General features: G+C 39.3%; 1 protein-coding gene across 5 annotated transcripts in view; it reads left to right on the top strand.

Moving 5' to 3' along the window:
- Positions 1-19536, top strand: part of LOC126291754 (uncharacterized protein CG43867) — a 518693-nt gene that overhangs the window by 420668 nt on the left and 78489 nt on the right. For 4 of the 5 annotated variants that reach the window (XM_049985431.1, XM_049985432.1, XM_049985435.1 and 1 more), the window contains 4 exons: positions 983-1162; positions 4647-4752; positions 8956-9068; positions 16425-16634. In XM_049985431.1, the coding sequence (XP_049841388.1) occupies positions 983-1162; positions 4647-4752; positions 8956-9068; positions 16425-16634 (609 nt within the window). The remainder of the gene's footprint in view (positions 1-982; positions 1163-4646; positions 4753-8955; positions 9069-16424; positions 16635-19536) is intronic. The other variant, XM_049985433.1, reaches the window with a different exon arrangement.

The raw sequence follows: 19536 nt of genomic DNA on the forward strand, positions 1-19536 counted from the left end.
ATTTTATCTTGAGTTAAGTTCAGGGGCCCTGCCCTGGTAACTTTTTACAACCAATTTCCTGTCGATACATTTGCCAAGACCTTTCAATAGGAACTAAGTATCAATAATTTTCATTCCTTGTTTCCAGTGCGTGAGTAATTCAGTGGGCTTTCAGAAGTGTTGTGTAGCATGTTTGTTAATATGGTAAACATCAGATTCTGGTAAAAAAAATTATTTTTCAGGTAATCTGTGCGTTTCAATTACCCATGCAGTCTTGGATACACGTTAATCCGGATATTTTTGAGCAATATTTACCATCGTCAATTTATATTTTCATCTAGACTCACAAACAATTTTTTTGCAATACATGTTGAATTTCTGGGGCCAGTTATATTGAAGAATACAACATTTTGAGAAATAATTGTGAAGAATCATTTTGTTATGTAAATTGAAGGTGGAGGAGAGGGAAAGGAAAGGAAAGGGAGGGAACTTATGATATCAGCTGCATCGGATTTTATGCGGGATCTGTGGCAATGAGGAAAAATGCATGTCAAATCGAGATTCAAACCCAAGATGTCCTGCTTACTGCGCCTTCTGGACACTGTGTTCATCGCAAATGCACGGACAATCTGAGCACGCTCCCCGGCAGACCCAGACTGCCACCTAGTGCCACCAATATGTTGTCCCCATCCATATCCTCCATGCTCACTAATTTTTGGATTCCCACCAGTGCATCCGCTCTGGAGGTTGTGGATTCATTGCCCATCAAGGTGAATCAGTTATATGAATGTGTAATATCTGTTCTTTCAGATATGTGCCTTCCTCTCCCCTCTGCCTTCAATTTACATAACATGTATCCAGCTGCAACTTCCATGTGTAGATAATTATTTCGTTATGACTGTTTTTACTGTATGATTTTGTTTGTAAAAATTGTCAAATTAAGAAAATGACCATTTTGAGTTTCACAGATTTCAGAAGTGTCACACTTTCATTCTTTTTTAAGAATCCAATGGGGCAGATCAACATGCGTGACGCCCGTGTCGAGGAGGTGGACCACGTGTCGGACTCAGACAGTGAGGACCGCGACCCTGACGGGCAGCCGGGCCCGTCCGACCTCACTGTCGGAATCTTTCCGTCGCACCAGGGACCGACATACCTGCTTGTGCCCAGCAAGCAAGAGAAGGTTAGCCGCCATAGCAGTCAATTTTTCTGCTGTAGAAAGAAATTTGTGAAGTGAAGTGGCTGTTACTGATATGTTTGTGGCCTGTGACCAGAATAATCCAGAAAGTAAATTTTCCAAGTACCGAAAAGATAACTTTCTATTTGTTGTGAAAAGCAGGGGAGTGCACATGAAGGACTTAGGATGCGACTGTTGGCACTTTGGGAGTGCTTGAAGTATGGCTTTTGACAGTTTGATTCCTCCTTTCACCAGCTGTGACATTTTGAACTCACTGAACCTGGTATTAGTTGAAATTTATCATCAGCTCTGTGCAGTGTTTGGTCTAAATCATGTAAGCAAGCAGAGGGTTTATTGCCAGAACTGGCAAGTTTTTCAGGGCTGTAAGGATTCCAATGGTATGGCAGCCTTATGGAGATGTGTCAGTTCTCACTGAGCCATTCACTCTGCAGCAGAGTTATAGTGTTCCAGAAACTTACAAGAAAGTTAAAACTGTGTGCTGCATCAGGACTCAAATCAGAAACCTCGTCTTACAAGTGACATGTTTGCCAATTGAGCTATATGGCATGAGTCATGAAATAACCTCACACATGATTCTGCATGTTCCTTTCCCTATTTCATAGAAGCTTTGTGGTGTAGTGTATGGGAAAGTACCATTGTTGACTGGCTGTGGGAGGACACAGGATGACTTAGAATTTCTGTTTGGTGTGGCAGCTTGCTCCAAACGTAGAAAAATGTGAGGTAATGCAGATGACTAGGAAAAACAATCCTCTAGTGTTTGAGCACATTATTACTGGCCTGCAGCTCAACAGAGTCATGCCAGTTAAATATCTAGGTGTAATATTACACTGCAATAGGAAATGGAACAGTCACGTGAGGTCATTAGTCAGGAAGGCAATCGGTCAAATTTGGATTATTGAGAGAATTCTGGAAAATCACAGTTCCTCTGTAAAGGAGACCATTTATAATACACTAGTGTAAATCATTCTGGAGTGCTACTTGAATGTTTTGGATCCCCAGAGGTTGGATTAAAGAAGACATCCACGCAATTTTGAAGCTCGCAGCTAGATCTGTTACTGATAGGTTTGGTAACTCATGAGCATTACAGAGATGCTTCGTATACTCAAACAGAAATCCCTGGAAGGATTATACAGTAAATAAAATATATAAAAAGCAGATCTGCTGGATTATTAGTAAACATTATACAATTTGTTGAGCTTACAGAACAGCTTAAGCAACAAATATCCTTTCCAAAAGGTTTTTGTGTTGAGAGGACTTACATTCAGCTCTCCCCTTACATCTTCATTCTTGTAGCTACCTGTCAGAGTGTAATTTCCCATTCCATATCAGCTGTCTGTGTATGAGGATTACTTTTCTGTTTGAGATGGAATATATGGTCATCACATTGGTGGATTATTATTGGGGTTAACTTTTTAGTCATCTAGTCTTCCTGGTATAAATTTTAAGTAGTAAGTGTATTGTACCTCCTTATATATTGAGAAGTATGCAATTATTATTAGCATAAAAAATTAACTTAGGAAACTGTACAATTACAAGCAGACCTACCTTTTGGAGGTGAAGTTCTTAATATGGTTAACAGACAGATATGTATTGTGGATACTTTAACGTGGCAGTTGGGTGTGAGCATTAGAAAAGAACTTAGACCAAAATGGGAGGGATGTGGGTCTTGGACATCTGTAATTTTTGCTCCTTCAAAAGAAGAACTGATGCATGGTGAGAGTGATTATTGATCCTCTTCATGGTAGTGGTAATTGTACTCTTTCCTCATGTCACATATGAAGTAGCCTCTTACAACACAGAGCAAAACAGAGTACATAAAATGTTCAGTAGTGGCTCCAATGCAAATGGTCCTCGAGGTTGCCAGTGTTGTAAGTGAGATAGTTTAGGCCCGACGTCTACTGGCATTGTACATGACCGTGTTTCAAAACACCCTGCATTTAAAACTTGTACATTAAAGGGTCCACACACTAAAAACAGCTGAAACTGTCTTAGCTTTTGAAGTTATTAGTTCTTTCCTCAAGAAAGAGAGAGGTAACGAGTTGGGGACAGTTAGAAAGGAAGGACGGGTCAGTCAGGGACAGGATGAGAGGAATCCATTGTGTGTGAAAGGAAGGAGGTGATGATTTAAAATGCTAGCTAATGCATTGCTTTACTTTTACACGTGCCTATTGAAAGTACTGTATTGCTATAACTATTAATTTTTCCATATTTTTCCTTTGGTTGTAGCTTCCATAACATTGGAGGCAGCTAATGATAAGGTGATTCCACTGACCGTACATCTTTGTTCCATTTGTTTGCACTACTTTGAAAGCAACAACTTTGTTTTACTTCACATACTGTATTGTTTACGCAGCATAGTCAACAGACACAGTGCCGTTTGGAGGTCACAGCTGGTTTCACTCACGAGGAATCGAGCTCACAAGGGGAGGCCATGACACTGTGATCACAGACTTACTTCAAACTTTTTACAACTTTAGTAGACCATTAAAACAACATAATATGCAAGTAGTAAGGTGGACTACCCTGGAAATTCTGAGAAAATTGCAAGAGAAGTTTTATGCATCTATTATGTGGCTTATGTATCTGTGCGTAGTTGCCAGACATTGGAGTTCATAATGGTCAAGTGGTTAGCATGTATGAGACGATGGTTCACCTTCCACTCAAACATTATTTGTAATCTACATTTTTTTCATCACTGGTCACATTATTTAATTTATATGACATTTGAGAGGTAATATAATTAAATGAAGTTATAGTGAATTTTTATCTTACAATTTTTAATTAAATTTAATTATTAGAACAAACATATTTATAACTGTTGACAAAAAAAAAAACAACTAAGAAATGCATAGAGTTTTCATGAAAATGTATGCCTGTTGTGATTTGTGAAATCCCTTATACAATCAATCTGGTTAGGTACCAAGAACTGCTTTGCAACTTGACGCTTCTAGCTGCAGATTCAGAGGCAGACCTTATTTGGCATTTAATCTGTGTAGCGGTGAGACGCTGCTAATGTAGCAAGAATAAATAGTGTAGATGCAATTTTTGAATATCACAGAATTTACACTCTTGTCACAAAAATTAAGGTGACTCCCCATTCTGCGACTATTGCAGAGACCAAATTTCATGACAATTCGAACCGTCTACTCATCCACGTCTCTCTCGCAAAGTACGAACACTAACCACTCGACCACACTGACTTCTTATCGGTGGCACCTGTGCACAGATACATCAGTTACAAAATGTACGTGTAAAACTTCTCTTGCAATTTTCTTGGGATTGCCAGAATAGCGCACATTAATATTTGCACATTATGTTGTTTTAATGGCCTACTAAGGGTGTACAATGTTTGAAGTAAATCCATGATCCCAATGTTGTGGTCCCCTTTTGTTAGATAAATAGTGAGGTACAGATTTTGTAGTGAGGTTCAGATTTTGCTGACAAGTATGTTTTGCATTGTGCCACACAGGACCAGTGGATGTACCACCTGACTGTGGTGTCTGGCGGGGGCCCGAGCGCCGGCACGCAGTACGAGCAGCTCGTCCAGAAGCTGATGGAGACTGACGGGGATCCCAGTGAGTGACCCTTACCTCCACTTCCTCTGTGTGCCTCTGGCTAATTGCTAGTTAGTTAGTTGTTAGAATAGCTCATGTTTTACATGTTTCATGTATACTTCTGTACTATCCCCTGCCTCTCCCCAACTTGGTTCTCATCATCACCACCATCAGGAATTCGTTCGAGTAAGCCAGGTAGGAACTTTGTGAATGATGTATCTCCATTGATTTCTGTCCTGGTATATTTTTTCTCTCCTCTGCATCAAACATAGAGCTGACCTAAGGAATTTCATTTCACAGGCCTGTATTTGACTCTCTTCTCTCTTATTTATAACACAGGTCTCCGGACTACACGGCGTGATTTGCAGGAGGTACATTTTATACTTGGTCTGCTTAGCTCTTAAAGAACACCTTTTTCCCAGATTAGATTTCCTACTTAGTGGAAGAAGTAGAATCCTTTTGCTAATCTATTTAAGACTTCTAGTTTGGCACTTCCATCACGTGATATGACACTGCTGAGATACTCAAAACTTTTCACGCATTCGGCCTTCTTTCCTTCCAGTATGATCTTACTAGGTGTGGGTGCCCCAGCCACTCATCTTTATTCCCACTGTCTTACTCTTACTCTCAGTCAACTTGAATTCTTTAAATTTTTTATTCAAATAATCCAGCATCCTCTGACTCTATTTCTCTCTCTCCACAAATAGCGATGTCATCAGAAAAAGAAAAAGCATTGAGATCGCCATTTTCTACTTCCTTAATTTCTTTCACAATTGTGTCCGAAAGCTTAGCTGGGTGGTAATGTGCTTGTCTACAGTGTAGTGGGCCCAGGTTTGATTTCTGGCTGTGTTTGAGATTATCTCCGCTTGTGTACTGGGGGTTGTGTTATCCTCATCATTTCATACTCATCACCGGCATGCAAGTCCCCCAATGTGATGTTGACAGAAATAAGATGTGCACTTGGCAGCCGGACTTCTCCAGATGGGTCCTCCTGGCCAACTATGCCACATACTCATTAGATTTTTTTTTTTCAGGATAAGCGTAAAGAAGAGTAATGGGAAAGTCAGCTGCAGTGCTGAATACCTTTCTTTGTCTTAAACTATTTTTATCTTCCACATCTTGCTTGTAAACTACTTTCACAACCTTCATACAGTATCTGAACTTTTTAAATTAATGAATCAAGGTGTAATATGACCATCCCCCACCTCAACATTAAATTTATCTGTCTCTGGAAAAATTTCAAAAGCTCCGAGAGGTGTAAGATATACAAAAGAAAAAACTTTTTACTTGTCTTCATTTTCTGTTGTTGCTGGCTGCAGTTCTGTGTCTAGGGGTACATCCTGGAGGCGGAAATTTTGATTTTGTGGATTCCAGTTGACTAAATAACTGATTAATATTTGCCTGTCTTACCCTTGAATTTTATTCTTTGTCACATTTTTCAATATCACGCCGTCCTTACAATTTCCACTTCTATAATATCACAAATTACATTGTTAATGTCAATCATAAAAATACATCCGATTCCATCAGAGGCATGCTTACTATTACTTAAATTCTACAGTACCAACAACATTCCAAAGAATTTACAAAACAAAAGATTTACAAACTTTCTTGATGGAAGAAGAAGTTATGTCATTATTTTATAAATAAATCCAGAAATAAATTTAATAAATGTTGTCAGATTGTGCAATTGTTGTTGTTGTTGTGGTCTTCAGTCCTGAGACTGGTTTGATTGTGCAGTTAGTAATAGGAATTTTTAAGTATGCCAGGTAGTTTGTAATTTCAGATATTTCTAAAAGATGAGTAATTTTAACCATTAGTACATATTGATTGTAACAAATTAATTTTGTTTTATATATTTTAGCCTGAAATGTAATACATCATATACAAAATCACATGAAATTCGTATAGTTGAACAGCTGAGATAACGTTCACCTATACAAGTTACTTGGTGTCGACTATTTCCATAAAAAAAAGTTTATGTTAGAGGAGGGTGTCTCATTACTAGGGGCATTATGTTTTCTCAAGCATATCCATATTTTACCCCTTGGTACACTGTCATATGCTTTTTCCAAATCCAGGAACACTGTTATTAGATCCTTTCATTTTCCTTAATATTTATCCATTAACTGACAGAGGGAAAAAATGAGGTCTGTTGTTACCCTCTTACTTCAGAATCCATGCTGTTGTTCCTCAAATTCATGTTCTAGGCTTTTTTCTGAGTCTCTGTTCTCTGATCTTTTCCAATTACAAACAAGGCAATGTGATAGCAGTGTAATTTTTCAGTAACTGGTGCACTTCTTTGTCATTCTTTCTTAACCAATGGTGCTATAATTCCTGTTTTCCAGTCATTGAGATTTTGTTCTATTGTGTGAAACAATGAGTTGTCTGTAATATGGTCTCAATAGGAAAACGGAAAAGGGTGTCCCTTAGCAAGGAAGGGGTGCGGGGAGGTGAAGTGCATAAAAGTTATTTTATTTCTTTTCTCAAAAAGTATTGCATAGTAATTCATAAACCAGTAACTTTAATTTTATCATCAACCAGGTGAGATACCTATGACATTCTATAGAGATTAAGCCAAAAAGATTGTCACACTTCTGCCAGCAGATTGCTGTACGTCAGTGGGATAATGAAGATCACGGAGCAGTTTCAATGAAAATGTACATATGATTGTAGACTTATATTGCTAATCTCAGTGTATTCTAGATCATGGAACGTGTATTCTATTCACGTGTGTGGTTTATGGAGAAGGGAAATCTCCTATACAAGAGTCTACACTTATTCTACAATCAGAGATTTCACAAAACACAGCTTGGCCTGTTTGTCACCAACCCACTTCAAGAGGAAGGAAGACTAGGCTTAACATCCTGTCAACATCAAGACCATTAGAGATAGAGCACAGGCTCACATTGCGTCAAGGATGGTTCAAAGGAACCATCCTGGCGTTTACCAGGAACAGTTTAAACAAATCACAGAAAACTTAAATCTGGATAACTGGACGCTGGTTTGCTCAGCAAAACTTCCCAATCCATTATAAAAGAGCCAGACTATTTATTCAACCACAGATCATTTTATCATGGCATTGTATTGTATTTTTTTTCAACCGGGGATGTAGAAACGACGGAGAGGCTTCGTCTCCGCCACAGCCGCAGTGCTTCACAACCCCACGACGACTACCGCAGTCCACTTCACCCCTCCGCTGCCCCACACCGAACCCAGGGTTATTGTGCAGTTCAGCCCCCGGTGGACCCCCCATGAAACGTCTCACACCAGACGAGTGTAACTCCTATGTTTGCGTGGTAGAGTAATGGTGGTGTATGCGTACATGGAGAACTTGTTTGCGCAGCAATCTCCGACATAGTGTAACTGAGGCGGAATAAGGGGAACCAGTCCGCATTCGCCGAGGCATATGGAAACCGCCTAAAAACCATCCACAGGCTGGTCGGTACACCAGACCTCAACACAAATCCGCTGGGTGGAGTCGTGCCAGGGACCAGGTGCTCCTTGCCGCTTGGAAAGCCGTGCGTTCGACTGCACGGCCAACCGGTTGGGCTTATTATGGCATTAGATGTGGCAGTTTAATACAATAATAAATATAATTAAATGTTAATATAAACACAGTGATATAATCACTTAAAGGTTTAGTTGGTTCCAAAACTAATATCACACTACTGATACATTTAAATTGTAACATTTTAGTTTAGGCTTCACTGCATCTGCTATAAATATCAGCTGTGATATTTGCACACACTGGTGACACTACAAGCCCATCTTTTTGGTGACGTCAGGGCTGTGGTGATAACCCTGGCTCTCCATTGCTTCATTGTTCGTCTCAGCTGACTGTCTGAAAAATTGAGGAAATCTCTCTCCATAATGAAACATATATTTATTCTAGGAAGATGAAAGGAAGTTGCCATTTTCTATTGTGGACCTTCAGTATACAGTTTTCCATTAATATGCATAATACACTACTCTATGCTGCAAGTACTGAGATAATTAATTTTTTCAATTTTTACCTGACCCATTGTTTTTTATCAAACCCTGCAATGGTTAATTCAGTAATACTATATTGAACAGTATGTATTATTTAAGAAGGGTGAATTTTTTAACACATTGCTTTTAGATGTATCTCTAATGACTGTAGGCAATCCACAGTGAATTCACAGTGCAGCATTGTTGTAAGTGCATGCTCTGAGGCTTTGAAAGACATTCGGTGTTTTGCAGACTGCGTGCTGTGGAGGCACCCGCACTTGCTGCACAGCAAAGAGTGCATCGCCTCACCACTGACCACGCTGTCATCCGAGGCGATACAAGCTGAGGCCATCAAGCTGTTCAAGGTGACTCGTCATTCTAAAAAATGAAAGTAAAGTATTTGTGATAAGGTCAACCAGAGAGGGTGTTTAGTGTTCTGTGTGAGAGGAGAGAGGATTTCTGTCTGTCTGTGTGTGTGATTTAATACATAACTAGTATCATTCCATGGCACTTAAAACTATCTTGTTATTCCCATGTCCATAAATCTCTTTCTTGAAAGATGACATTACTTATGCTGAAATTGTATATTTATGTTTACACCAATACTAGTCACCAGTTATTTTCAAGTGGAAAAATGGACAAGTGTATGTCATACAGCACGTAGATGTCAATTGGGGCATCTAGTCATGCAGTTAATTGCTCATTCCATAACTGTGAAAGTATGACCCTAAAAATTGTTTGTTTGTCAGAATGAATGAAAACATGTACTGTGTAAGACTCATGCTTACTTATGGATCAGTTGTGTGAGACATTATATAATTAGATGCCCAAGTTGTGGTTTCGATCTCATGTGAATTGTCCGCTTGAAAATAGCTATACTGTGTGCTTCTGGAGGAATAGCAAATATTTTATGAGATTGTCTGACTCATAAAGGGGCAGACATGCCACCAAGTACTTAGGTGGAGGCCCCAGTACAACAAACAGGAATACACAAAAGGAAATAGAAGTATAAGGAGTACTCTTCTTTTTTGTGACAGGTTCCCTCTGCAATGAAGAAAAGAGGTTTTTTTTTTTTGGGGGGGGGGGGGGGGGGCGAGGATCAGTAATCCCTCAGAACCATACCAGTTCCCCCTCTTTTCCCCATTAGAGAAGGGCCTGTCTCAAAAGCTAGGACTACTCCCCCCCATATTTTTTTAACTTATGAATATTTTTACTAATAGTCTGGTGTTTTCACTTTTCATATTTTAGTTATCTGTGTAGGTTCAACAATTTGCAGAGCTCCTACTTTTGAGGACTCTGTAAACATTTTTGGGGGCAACATGTGTTATCAAGTAAATGTATTGTGAATTACATTGGAGGGTCATTACCTCGCAGGTTATGCACAGAAGAACAGTCTGAACTGATATCATTTCATATACTGCATTCTCGTCGATTCCATCCTGATCGATTGGTTCATTACATTTCAGTGCATTTAATTTATTTCAGAGACAGTTATAAATTTTATCACGAAAATGTGTCACACAAAATTAAAGAATGACTGAGGATTTATTAGTGATTGCTATCAGTTGGCCATAAAATGTTGGTCTTCTATTATGAGGAAGAACTTCCACATTTGCAGTTGCACTTCAAATAATTTAAAATAATTATTACTGTCCTCTGTGATCCAGAAGACAGTTCATGATTCAAGGATTTATTTTAGTAGCAAATGTCCCATTATTCCTGTCACTTTTACAATAATTATTTTGCTACTCACCATAAAGATGACACATTGAGTTGCAGGCAGGCAGAATGAAAAGATTGTTACACATTTAGGTTTTGCCCAAACCCTTGAAAACAAAACACACACATATTCATGCAAGCAAGCTTGCCATCTCCGCTTACTCATGTCTGCTTGTGTCTATGTATGTATGGATGGATATGTGTGTGTGTGTGCGCGCGAGTATATACCTATCCTTTTTTCCCCCTAAGGTAAGTCTTTCCGCTCCCGGGATTGGAATGACTCCTTACCCTCTCCCTTAAAACCCACATCCTTTCATCTTTCCTTTTCCTTCCCTCTTTCCTGACGAAGCAGCCGCCGGTTGCGAAAGCTCGAAATTCTGTGTGTGTGTTTGTGTGTTTGATTCATTGTGCCTATCTACCGGCGCTTTCCCGCTTGGTAAGTCTTGGAATCTTTGTTTTTAATATATTTTTCCCATTTGGGAATTTCTTTCTATTTTATTTACTCATATGAATATGTGTGTGTGTGTGTGTGTGTGTGTGTGTGTGTGTGTGTGTGTGACTTCTTTTCTGAAGAAGGATTTGGCCAAAAGCTAAATGTGTCACAGTCTTTTCATTGTGCTGTCTGCAATTCAGTGTGTTGTCATTATGATGAGTAGCAATTATCTTTTTCCTAATATTGTCGACAGTCCAATGCAGAATTTCAATTATTTGACTTTTTTAATAGCGCTGTTCATAATGTGCTTATATTTGGGTCTGTGCATAAGCACACAAAGTTTGCAGTAAAAGAAACAAATTTCATGCCAGACCCACAGCTTTTGGTCAGTTGTAAACAATTTCTTTCTTTATTTGCATTTATATAATCTTGCAGAGCTATCAATTCATAGGTGAGTATTAAACAATTTATGAGGCAATTTCTACTGAATTTTTTATGTTGTGTTGTTTTGGCTAGCTGAACTGACTTGTTGGAAGTGTAAGTGCAAATGTAGATGTTGCTCACTGAGGAAGGCAATGATCATGTGCCCTGATGTTGGTAAGCACTAATTACTTGATCTTTATTTTTGTCTGACACACTTTACCCACAACACAAACAATTGTGTTATTCTTACATGTGGTTTGATAATTAGCAGCTGTATGGAACACTATTCCAAATTATTCACTGAATGTGAATTTCATGATGTAAGTTGTAGTGGGTATACACTGAGGTGACACAAAAGTCGCAGGATACCTCCCAGTCATGTTGGACCTCCTTTTGTCTGGCTTAATGTGGCAGCTCGACGTGGCATAGACTCAACAGTTGTTGGAAGCCCCCAACAGAGATATTGAGCCGTGCTGCCTCTATATCTGTCCATAATCGCGAAAGTGTTGCAGGTGCAGGATTTTGGGCATGAAGTAGCCTCTCGATTATGTTCCACAAATGTTTGATGAAATTTGTATTGGCCAATCTGGGTGACCAAATCATTCACCTGAACTGTCCAAAATGTTCTTTAAACCAACTGCAAACAGTTGTGACCCAGTGGCATGACATATTGTCATCCATTTTGTTATTTGTGAACATGATGTCCATGAATGGCTGCAAACGATCTCCAAGTAGCCAAACATAACCATTTCCAGTCCATTCCAAGGAAATGCAGCCCACACCATTATGGAGCCACCACCAGTTTGCACAGTGCCTTGTTGACATCTTGGGTCCACGGCTTCATGGAGTATGTACCACACTCGAGCCCCCACCATCAGCTCTCACCAACTTAATCTGGGACTCATCTGATCAGGCCACAGTTTTCCAACTGTCTAGTGTCCAACCAGTATGTTAATGAGCCCAGGAGAGGCACTGCAGTCAATGTCATGCTGGTAGCAAAGGGACTCATGTCAGTCATTTGTTGCCATAGTCAATTAACACCAAATTTTGCCACACTGTCCTAATGGATATGTTTGATGTATACCCCATATTGATTTCTGCAGTGTTGCTTGTCTGTTTGCACTGATAACTATATGCAAATGCTGCTGCTTTCAGTCGTTAAGTGAAGAACGGCAGCTACTGTGTTGTCCATGGTGAGAGTTAATGCCTAAAATGTGGTATTCTCAGCACTCTCTTGACACTGTAGATCTCAGAATACTGAATTCCCTAATGATTTATGAAGTGGAATGCCCCATGCATCTACCTCTGATTGCCATTCCACATTCAGAATCTGTTAATTCCTGTCGTGCAACTGTAATTACGTTGGACACCTTTTCACATGAATCGCCAGAGTACAAATGACAGCTCCACTAATGAACTGCACTTAATACCTTACATATGCGATAATACCGCCACCTGTGCATATTGATATCCCATGACTTTTGTCATGTCAGGGTAGATGTATTATCCCACAGTGGTGTATGAGACTTGAATCCAGACGTCCTACTAATTATGAGTGGTCACCTTAACCACTCTGGCTATCCATGCACACTTCCCAGATAGTTCCAGATCTCCATGTGTCACAGTCCACATTCTTATGTTTTTATTAAAAATGAAACTCCTCCAGCTGTACTTAAGATTTCATATTTGTTTGGCTTCTAGTTTTGATGTTGTGTCAACACCATCTTCAGGCCCGTACACTTTGATGATACCAATTGTGTGTAGCTGAGTACTAGAAGTCCACGGTGAGACCAATACATGCTCCACATGGATGTCGGGCAATAACTAGTGTTGTTCTTGCACTAGTTACTGCCCACCATCCATGTGGAGCACGTATTGGTCTCACCGCAGACTTCTAGTACTCAGCCACACACAACTGATATGGCATTGATGCAATGTCGAAACTAGTAGCCAAATAAATATGAAATCTTAAGTACAGCTGGTGGAGTTTCATTTTTAATAAAAATTATACAAGCTGATGTCCCACCGTCATCCAATTTAAGTATGGGTGTACAAAGACATTCTTATATAGTCTTATGTATGTCTCCCTGTTTAATCTCACATTACTTGATTCCCACTTAGACAGAATGACACCGCCAGAGGGAATCAAGACATTTTTATCATGATATGCCCTGTTCAGCTTATGAAACTTACGAGGTAGGTTCCAGAAGTTTCTGGCTTGACACATTTCTAAAGCTGTAAAAATAAAACAGTGATGCCACTTTTCTATGTAATCACCCTTTACTGCAATACACTTTTCACATCTGTGAGTTAACAACTTTGTGCCTTTCAAAAAGTAGTCTGATTTTTTCTTGTCAAAATTTCCTATTACAGCAGCTTTCACTTCATCATCATCATCAAATTTCCTTCCTTGAAGATCTTTCTTTTGTTTGGAGAAGGGACAGTTGTCACTTGGGGCTAGATCTGGACTGAAGGATGGGTGGTCAATCTCCTGGAAGCCACATTCCGTTACTGTACCCTTCACAGTTGCCACCATGTGCACTGGTGCATGTCGTGGAGAAGACATACACCATGTGACAGCCTTCCGTGCCCCTTCAGTTTAATAGAGTTGTGTAGTTTGTGCAGCAGTGGAGCATAGTATTGTTCATTCACAGTGGTATTCCTTCCTTGAAATCAATTAATTCCTCTGAAATCCCAGACATTGTTGCCGTGAACTGGTATAGCTTCACCTAGTTTACACCATTTGACAACTTCTCTTGTTGACTGAGGATCATAATGCAGAACAATGTTTCCATCCCCTGTAACAATGAATTCCAGTACTTCTTTCTGGTTGCCATGGCACAGTTCCAAAAACTTGGTCCCAGTTACGTGCTGCTCCATCTGCAGTGCAGAGAGGAACCTAGGCACCCAACTTGCACTGACCTTTCTCATGTGCAAATGATCATGCATGATCCAGAGAATGGTTGTTTTTAGGTGACTTAATCTTGATGCAGTTTCCTTGAGTTTCATCCAACTGTCACTCAGAACTTCACTTTCAACAATAATGATGGTTTCCTCAGTCACCATCTCAACAGGGCAACCAACATGTGAATCATCAGCAGTGCTCTCTCTGTCTGGACAGAACTGTTTATATCATTCATTCACTGTGGAGTATGCAGAGGAAGCATCATCGTAAATACCATCCAAACGGACTTTGATTTCCGCTGGGGCAAATCCTTCTTTTGTCTGAAACTTTGTCACTGCACAATACTCGATTTTGTCTGTTGCACCACAGCAGCAAGAAACGTCTTGCTCAAATGACTGTCACCATTTAACAGAGGCTAGTAGCAGGCTGCAATTCATGTGCACATCTACTGACAGATGTTGCTAGCTTTCCTTCAAGTCATTTTAACCTTCACACTCGTATTCGAGGTCAGACCGGAAACTTAGGGAACCTATTTCGTACATATGATTTGCCAGTTAGCAACTGTATGAAATGTTATTTCAAATTATTCATTGAATGCAAATTATAAGACATTAGATGCAGTGAGAATAGATGTATTACGCAGCTGTGACATATGAAATTTCATGCTGGTAGTGTCATTCTCCCTAAATGGGAATCAAGTAATGTTACAAGCTTAAAAAGGTGATGTACATAAGACTATGTTATAAGGACATGGACTGTGACATATGGGCTTTTAGCTCGACCAGGAAGCATGCATGGATAGCTGAAGTGATTAAAACAAGTGCTCAGATCGCAGAAATCTGGGTTCAAGTCACAGCACAGCACAATTTTTTATGTGTGATGATTGGGTAATACACTTATATCCACTGCAGCTGATGTCATGAAATTCACATTCAGTGAATGATTTGGAATAGCTGTGTTTTTCATTACTAATAGGTGTCAATCAAAAGCAGATGGAACACCCCAAAAAATTAATGTAGTGCATGGAAATGGAGTTTTAACTTTAAAACATGCTAAACTTTCAAAGAATAATAAAACATTGTGGCTGAAGGTGGTGTATTGTCAGTAAAAATACCTTGAGTCTTGAAGCTCCAACCACAGATTGCTCATGATAAAATGTCTGTTATTAACATTATTTTTATATGATTTTATTGATGAAAATTGTCACTGTGCATCTGGGATCCAATAAAAATGCTGAGACACAGGCTTGCTATTATTTGAATCCTCCTCCTGGGGCCTTTGAACAGTAGATCATTTATATCCAATTCAATGTGACTTTTGTATCCAACTGTAGCAGCTCTACTTTCACCATTCAGATTCACAGATAATCAAATAATTATGTATTTTTCTTCCTCCTCTTCCTTTCTTTAATCAGATTGTTAGTTTCTTTGTTGCCTCATTAATACTTTGATTTATTATATGAATAGGTGGTGTCTATTCTTCCAGACATGTCCAAAATAGCCATACATTCATATAATTGATTCGCCTTGATGGACAATGAATCCATAACCTTCAGTTTGGATGCACAGTATATTTTGACCTCCAGCGGGAATCTAAAATTAGCAACCATTGAGGACATGGATAGGGCTGCAGATATGTGATGCAAGGTGAAAATATGGGCCAGCTGCAGAATGTACCAAGATAGTCCATGCAGTTGCAATAAACAATGTGTCTGGATGGTGGAGTTGTTAACACAACTGTCTGGTAAGCAGAAGATCCTTGGTTCAAGTCAAAGCCTAGGGCACATTTTCACTCATCACTGCTGATTCTGCATAAAGTCTCAATGAAGCTGATATCATGTTTCTCCCTTCCCTTTTCTTTCTCTCTCCTCCTCCTTCAATAAAAATAATACTTTCATTAATTCTAGAGAAACATGTACTAGTTTAGAACCTGGTGTTCTTTCATGAGTGACAGCTAGCTAGACTCCTACTAACTATTCATATTATTGTCCCACGATCAATACATTTGTTTTAACACACATTCACTCATTTCTGGATAATTAAGCCACAGAAATTTTCACAATATTAATGAATTTGGGAAATTTCCTAAATTTAATTCTGCCAAATTCTGTACCATGTTGTGGTATCTGCTGTGAGCTGCACCTGCTGTGGGTAAGTACTGACCAGAGTGATAAGCAGTAAAATTGTGACCTGTCACAGTAGTCGGTGTGAGGCTGACCGCTTGTTGCCGTTGGTGTTGCAGTCATGCCAGCTGTTCATCTCGGTGGCACTGGACAGCGCGGGCATCGACTACCACGTGGTGCTGGCCCAGAACGCTCTCCAGCAGTGCCTCGACATGCCGGAGCTCCAGTCGGAGCTGATTTGCGCACTCGTCAAGCAGACATCACGCCACACGCACCACCGCCTGGGGGTCCAGGTAAACAGGGCCGCCAACAAGCTTAAGCACTCGCGCGTAAGTGTCGTCACGTCTGCTTTCTCGCTCGTTGCTCGGTGCCTGCCTGCGCGCCGTTCCTGCAGTTGAGAATTCTCCTCTCCTCTGTTCCCTGGTCCCCTGTAACTCCTCTTCTCCCTCTGGAAGGCAAAGCAATGGTCCTCTGTCCGAGTGAGTGTTCAGGACAGTAAATAAAGTCTGTCAGTTTTTCTCCTTCTTTGGAGCCAATACGGGTGTCATTAAATTAGTAACAGTCGGGGAGAAAATTTAAACAGAATTGTAATCCTTTAGTTGTAATAATCAATAATGATAGTAACATGAAACCTGGTAGTTTCAGGTGGAAGTAGGTCACAGTAGTTAGACAGATGTGAGGATAATTTCATAGGATACATCAGCAGTGAGAGTTGCAACAAACGAGTCCTGGGACTGAAGATCACAGTGACAACATCAACAATAACATTCTGTGTTTTAAACAATGCCTCTACATCATCCAGAATCTGCTGAGAAATGAGAGCAGTGAAGGCAACTAGAGAAATGAGAGAGACTGGCTAGATGGGTGAACAGCATTCTCAAGAAAGTATAATGTTGTAAGTGTCACAGTTTAATGATGTGAAAAATTGCTAAAAACTGAACAGTGTAGAAGGAAAGGAACAGGAATTTTTGTAAGGTAACTAATGTGGTAAAATAACTTTTCTCAGTTTGATGGGGAAAAAAGATTCTCACATTTTCAGTTAAAAATGTTTCATTTCAATTTTGACAATTAAGAGTTAATGACTTATGACTTACAAATAATCTCTGTGATTAGACATTTGACTGAAGAACACATTTGCTCACTTTCATGGCAAAATGTCTCACTCAGGTGGTTCAGACTACGCATCCACTGTACGAGACCACAGTGCATGTCACACTGAGTTCACCTCCATTGTTATTTAGGTGGATGCAACAGTGTCTTTCGAAGAGGGAAGCAAAAATCATGACTTATGTGGGTCATCACCAAATGCAGAAATATTTTAAGGTACTCAAAGCATACCAATATGAGATGTGAAAGTACGTGGAACTAGCTACCAACTATTTTGAATGCTGCAGATAGTAAACTAAAGGCAGCTGATCCATCCTTTTCTACTGATTTCATACAAAATCTCTCTCTTTCCTATAGCACTGTTCAACTTGTCACTGGCGACCACACTGTTTCAGTGACATCATTGAACTATTGCAATGTAACAAAAACATTCGAGATAAAAATATTTAGTTTAGATTTCTTTAATCTTTGATGACAATTTTGTTCAGTTACCCATCAAAAATTATTTAGCTGACATCCTCTTCCCTTCAGTTTCCCTGTTCAGTCTTCCAGGTTTCCCTAAAAAAGGATGAATGCCTGATTTTTGTGAGAGAGGGCTGGGACAAAAGGTCTGGGACCGAGTGCGGGCTTGGAAGGAATTGAGTGCAAGGAAAATACTGAGAAGAAATGAAATTAGTGCACAGAAAGAGAAAAAAAAAAGGTAATTAACATAATACAATAGCAGACGCACACATAAAAAGACTACTTGTGGAAGCTGTAAACTTAGGAGTAGGAAAAACATTTGGCTGTTTGCTATTTCAGGGGATGAAGTTTTAGTACTGCTGACAGGCACAGTAATAGTACAAAAGTCATAGTGACTGACCTCTCCGTCTCAACCCTGTCCCTCTTTCCTCCATGATGAGGAACTGTCAGTTCTGAAAACTTGGAATACGTTTGTTTCTACTTTTAATGTGTCTCTTGGCAGTAATGGAGTTCCTGAAAGTAAGTACTGGCTAGCCACACCATGTCCTTGTAATTTTATTAAAAAGACCATAACCACTTTGAACTGAAGATTTTTTCATCTCAGGGATGACAGACGGAGTCACTAGAGGCATTAAGTAAGAGATGTTTAAGCTTGGGGGTAAATCGACAGTGCAGGCCTGCTTCGAGCAGTGGATGAAGTTTCAAAAAACTGTTACTGATCATGTCTCATGTTCAAAGCTGATGTTTTAGTCAAGTTTGGCTTACGTTTATCGTACCTTATTTTCAGAGCTGATCTGTTTGTCAGGTTTGGTTTATATATATGTTTGCTATCAACAGGTAGTTTGGGATTTCTTTTTGTTTATCTCTCTATTTTTTTCATTTGTGAGTTTCATTTCTGTGTTGATAACAATAAAAGATTTTAAAGAGAATCAGCAGTTACTGAATCTGCTAATCAGGGAACCTTTATATAACAATATTAATTTGTATGATATTAAAAGGCACTCAAAGAAGGAGAACGTCAATGTCCATTGCTACTGTTTTATCCAATTATGACTTTTCCTACTCTGATTGTTGCTTTGTCTCTCCTTCCTCTTTTTATGAACACACCTTTTAACCTGAACAATACAAAAATACTGACATTTATATTTATTTATATATTTTTAAAAATATGTTTTATTTTGCATTGTATCTTTGTAAATTTTGTTAGTGAAATATTTCTAAATGAAACTTTAAAAAATGGAAGAATAAATTTCTGCAGTCACATGCAGCTATTGTAACATTAGGTCTAACTTATATTGCACATTGAGTAGTCTTTCATCTGCAGTTACAATTGATTTTCTACATTATCGGTAATTCCTTATATCTGCCACCCCACTCTCCACAGAAATTTAGTGCTTTCCGATACCATCTGGTGCCTCTTGTTTTCAGAACTGTAGAATCATTGACAGTGGATGACAGCGTTTTGTGCTGGGTTCATCACTAAACAATTCCGGATACCATTGACTGCTGTGTTACTATATAGTGTTTCTGAGCAAGGAATTAGTTACTTGGCACTTAGTTTCCTCTTCATTAGAACATTTTCTGATAATGGCTGAAATGTGTTTGTGCAGCAGTCTCTCCAAAGGACTCTGTACACACCAAAATAAGCGAATAAAATATGAA

The sequence above is a fragment of the Schistocerca gregaria genome, chromosome 9 (genome assembly GCF_023897955.1).
Source record: "Schistocerca gregaria isolate iqSchGreg1 chromosome 9, iqSchGreg1.2, whole genome shotgun sequence".
Classification (NCBI taxonomy): Eukaryota; Metazoa; Arthropoda; class Insecta; order Orthoptera; family Acrididae; genus Schistocerca; species Schistocerca gregaria.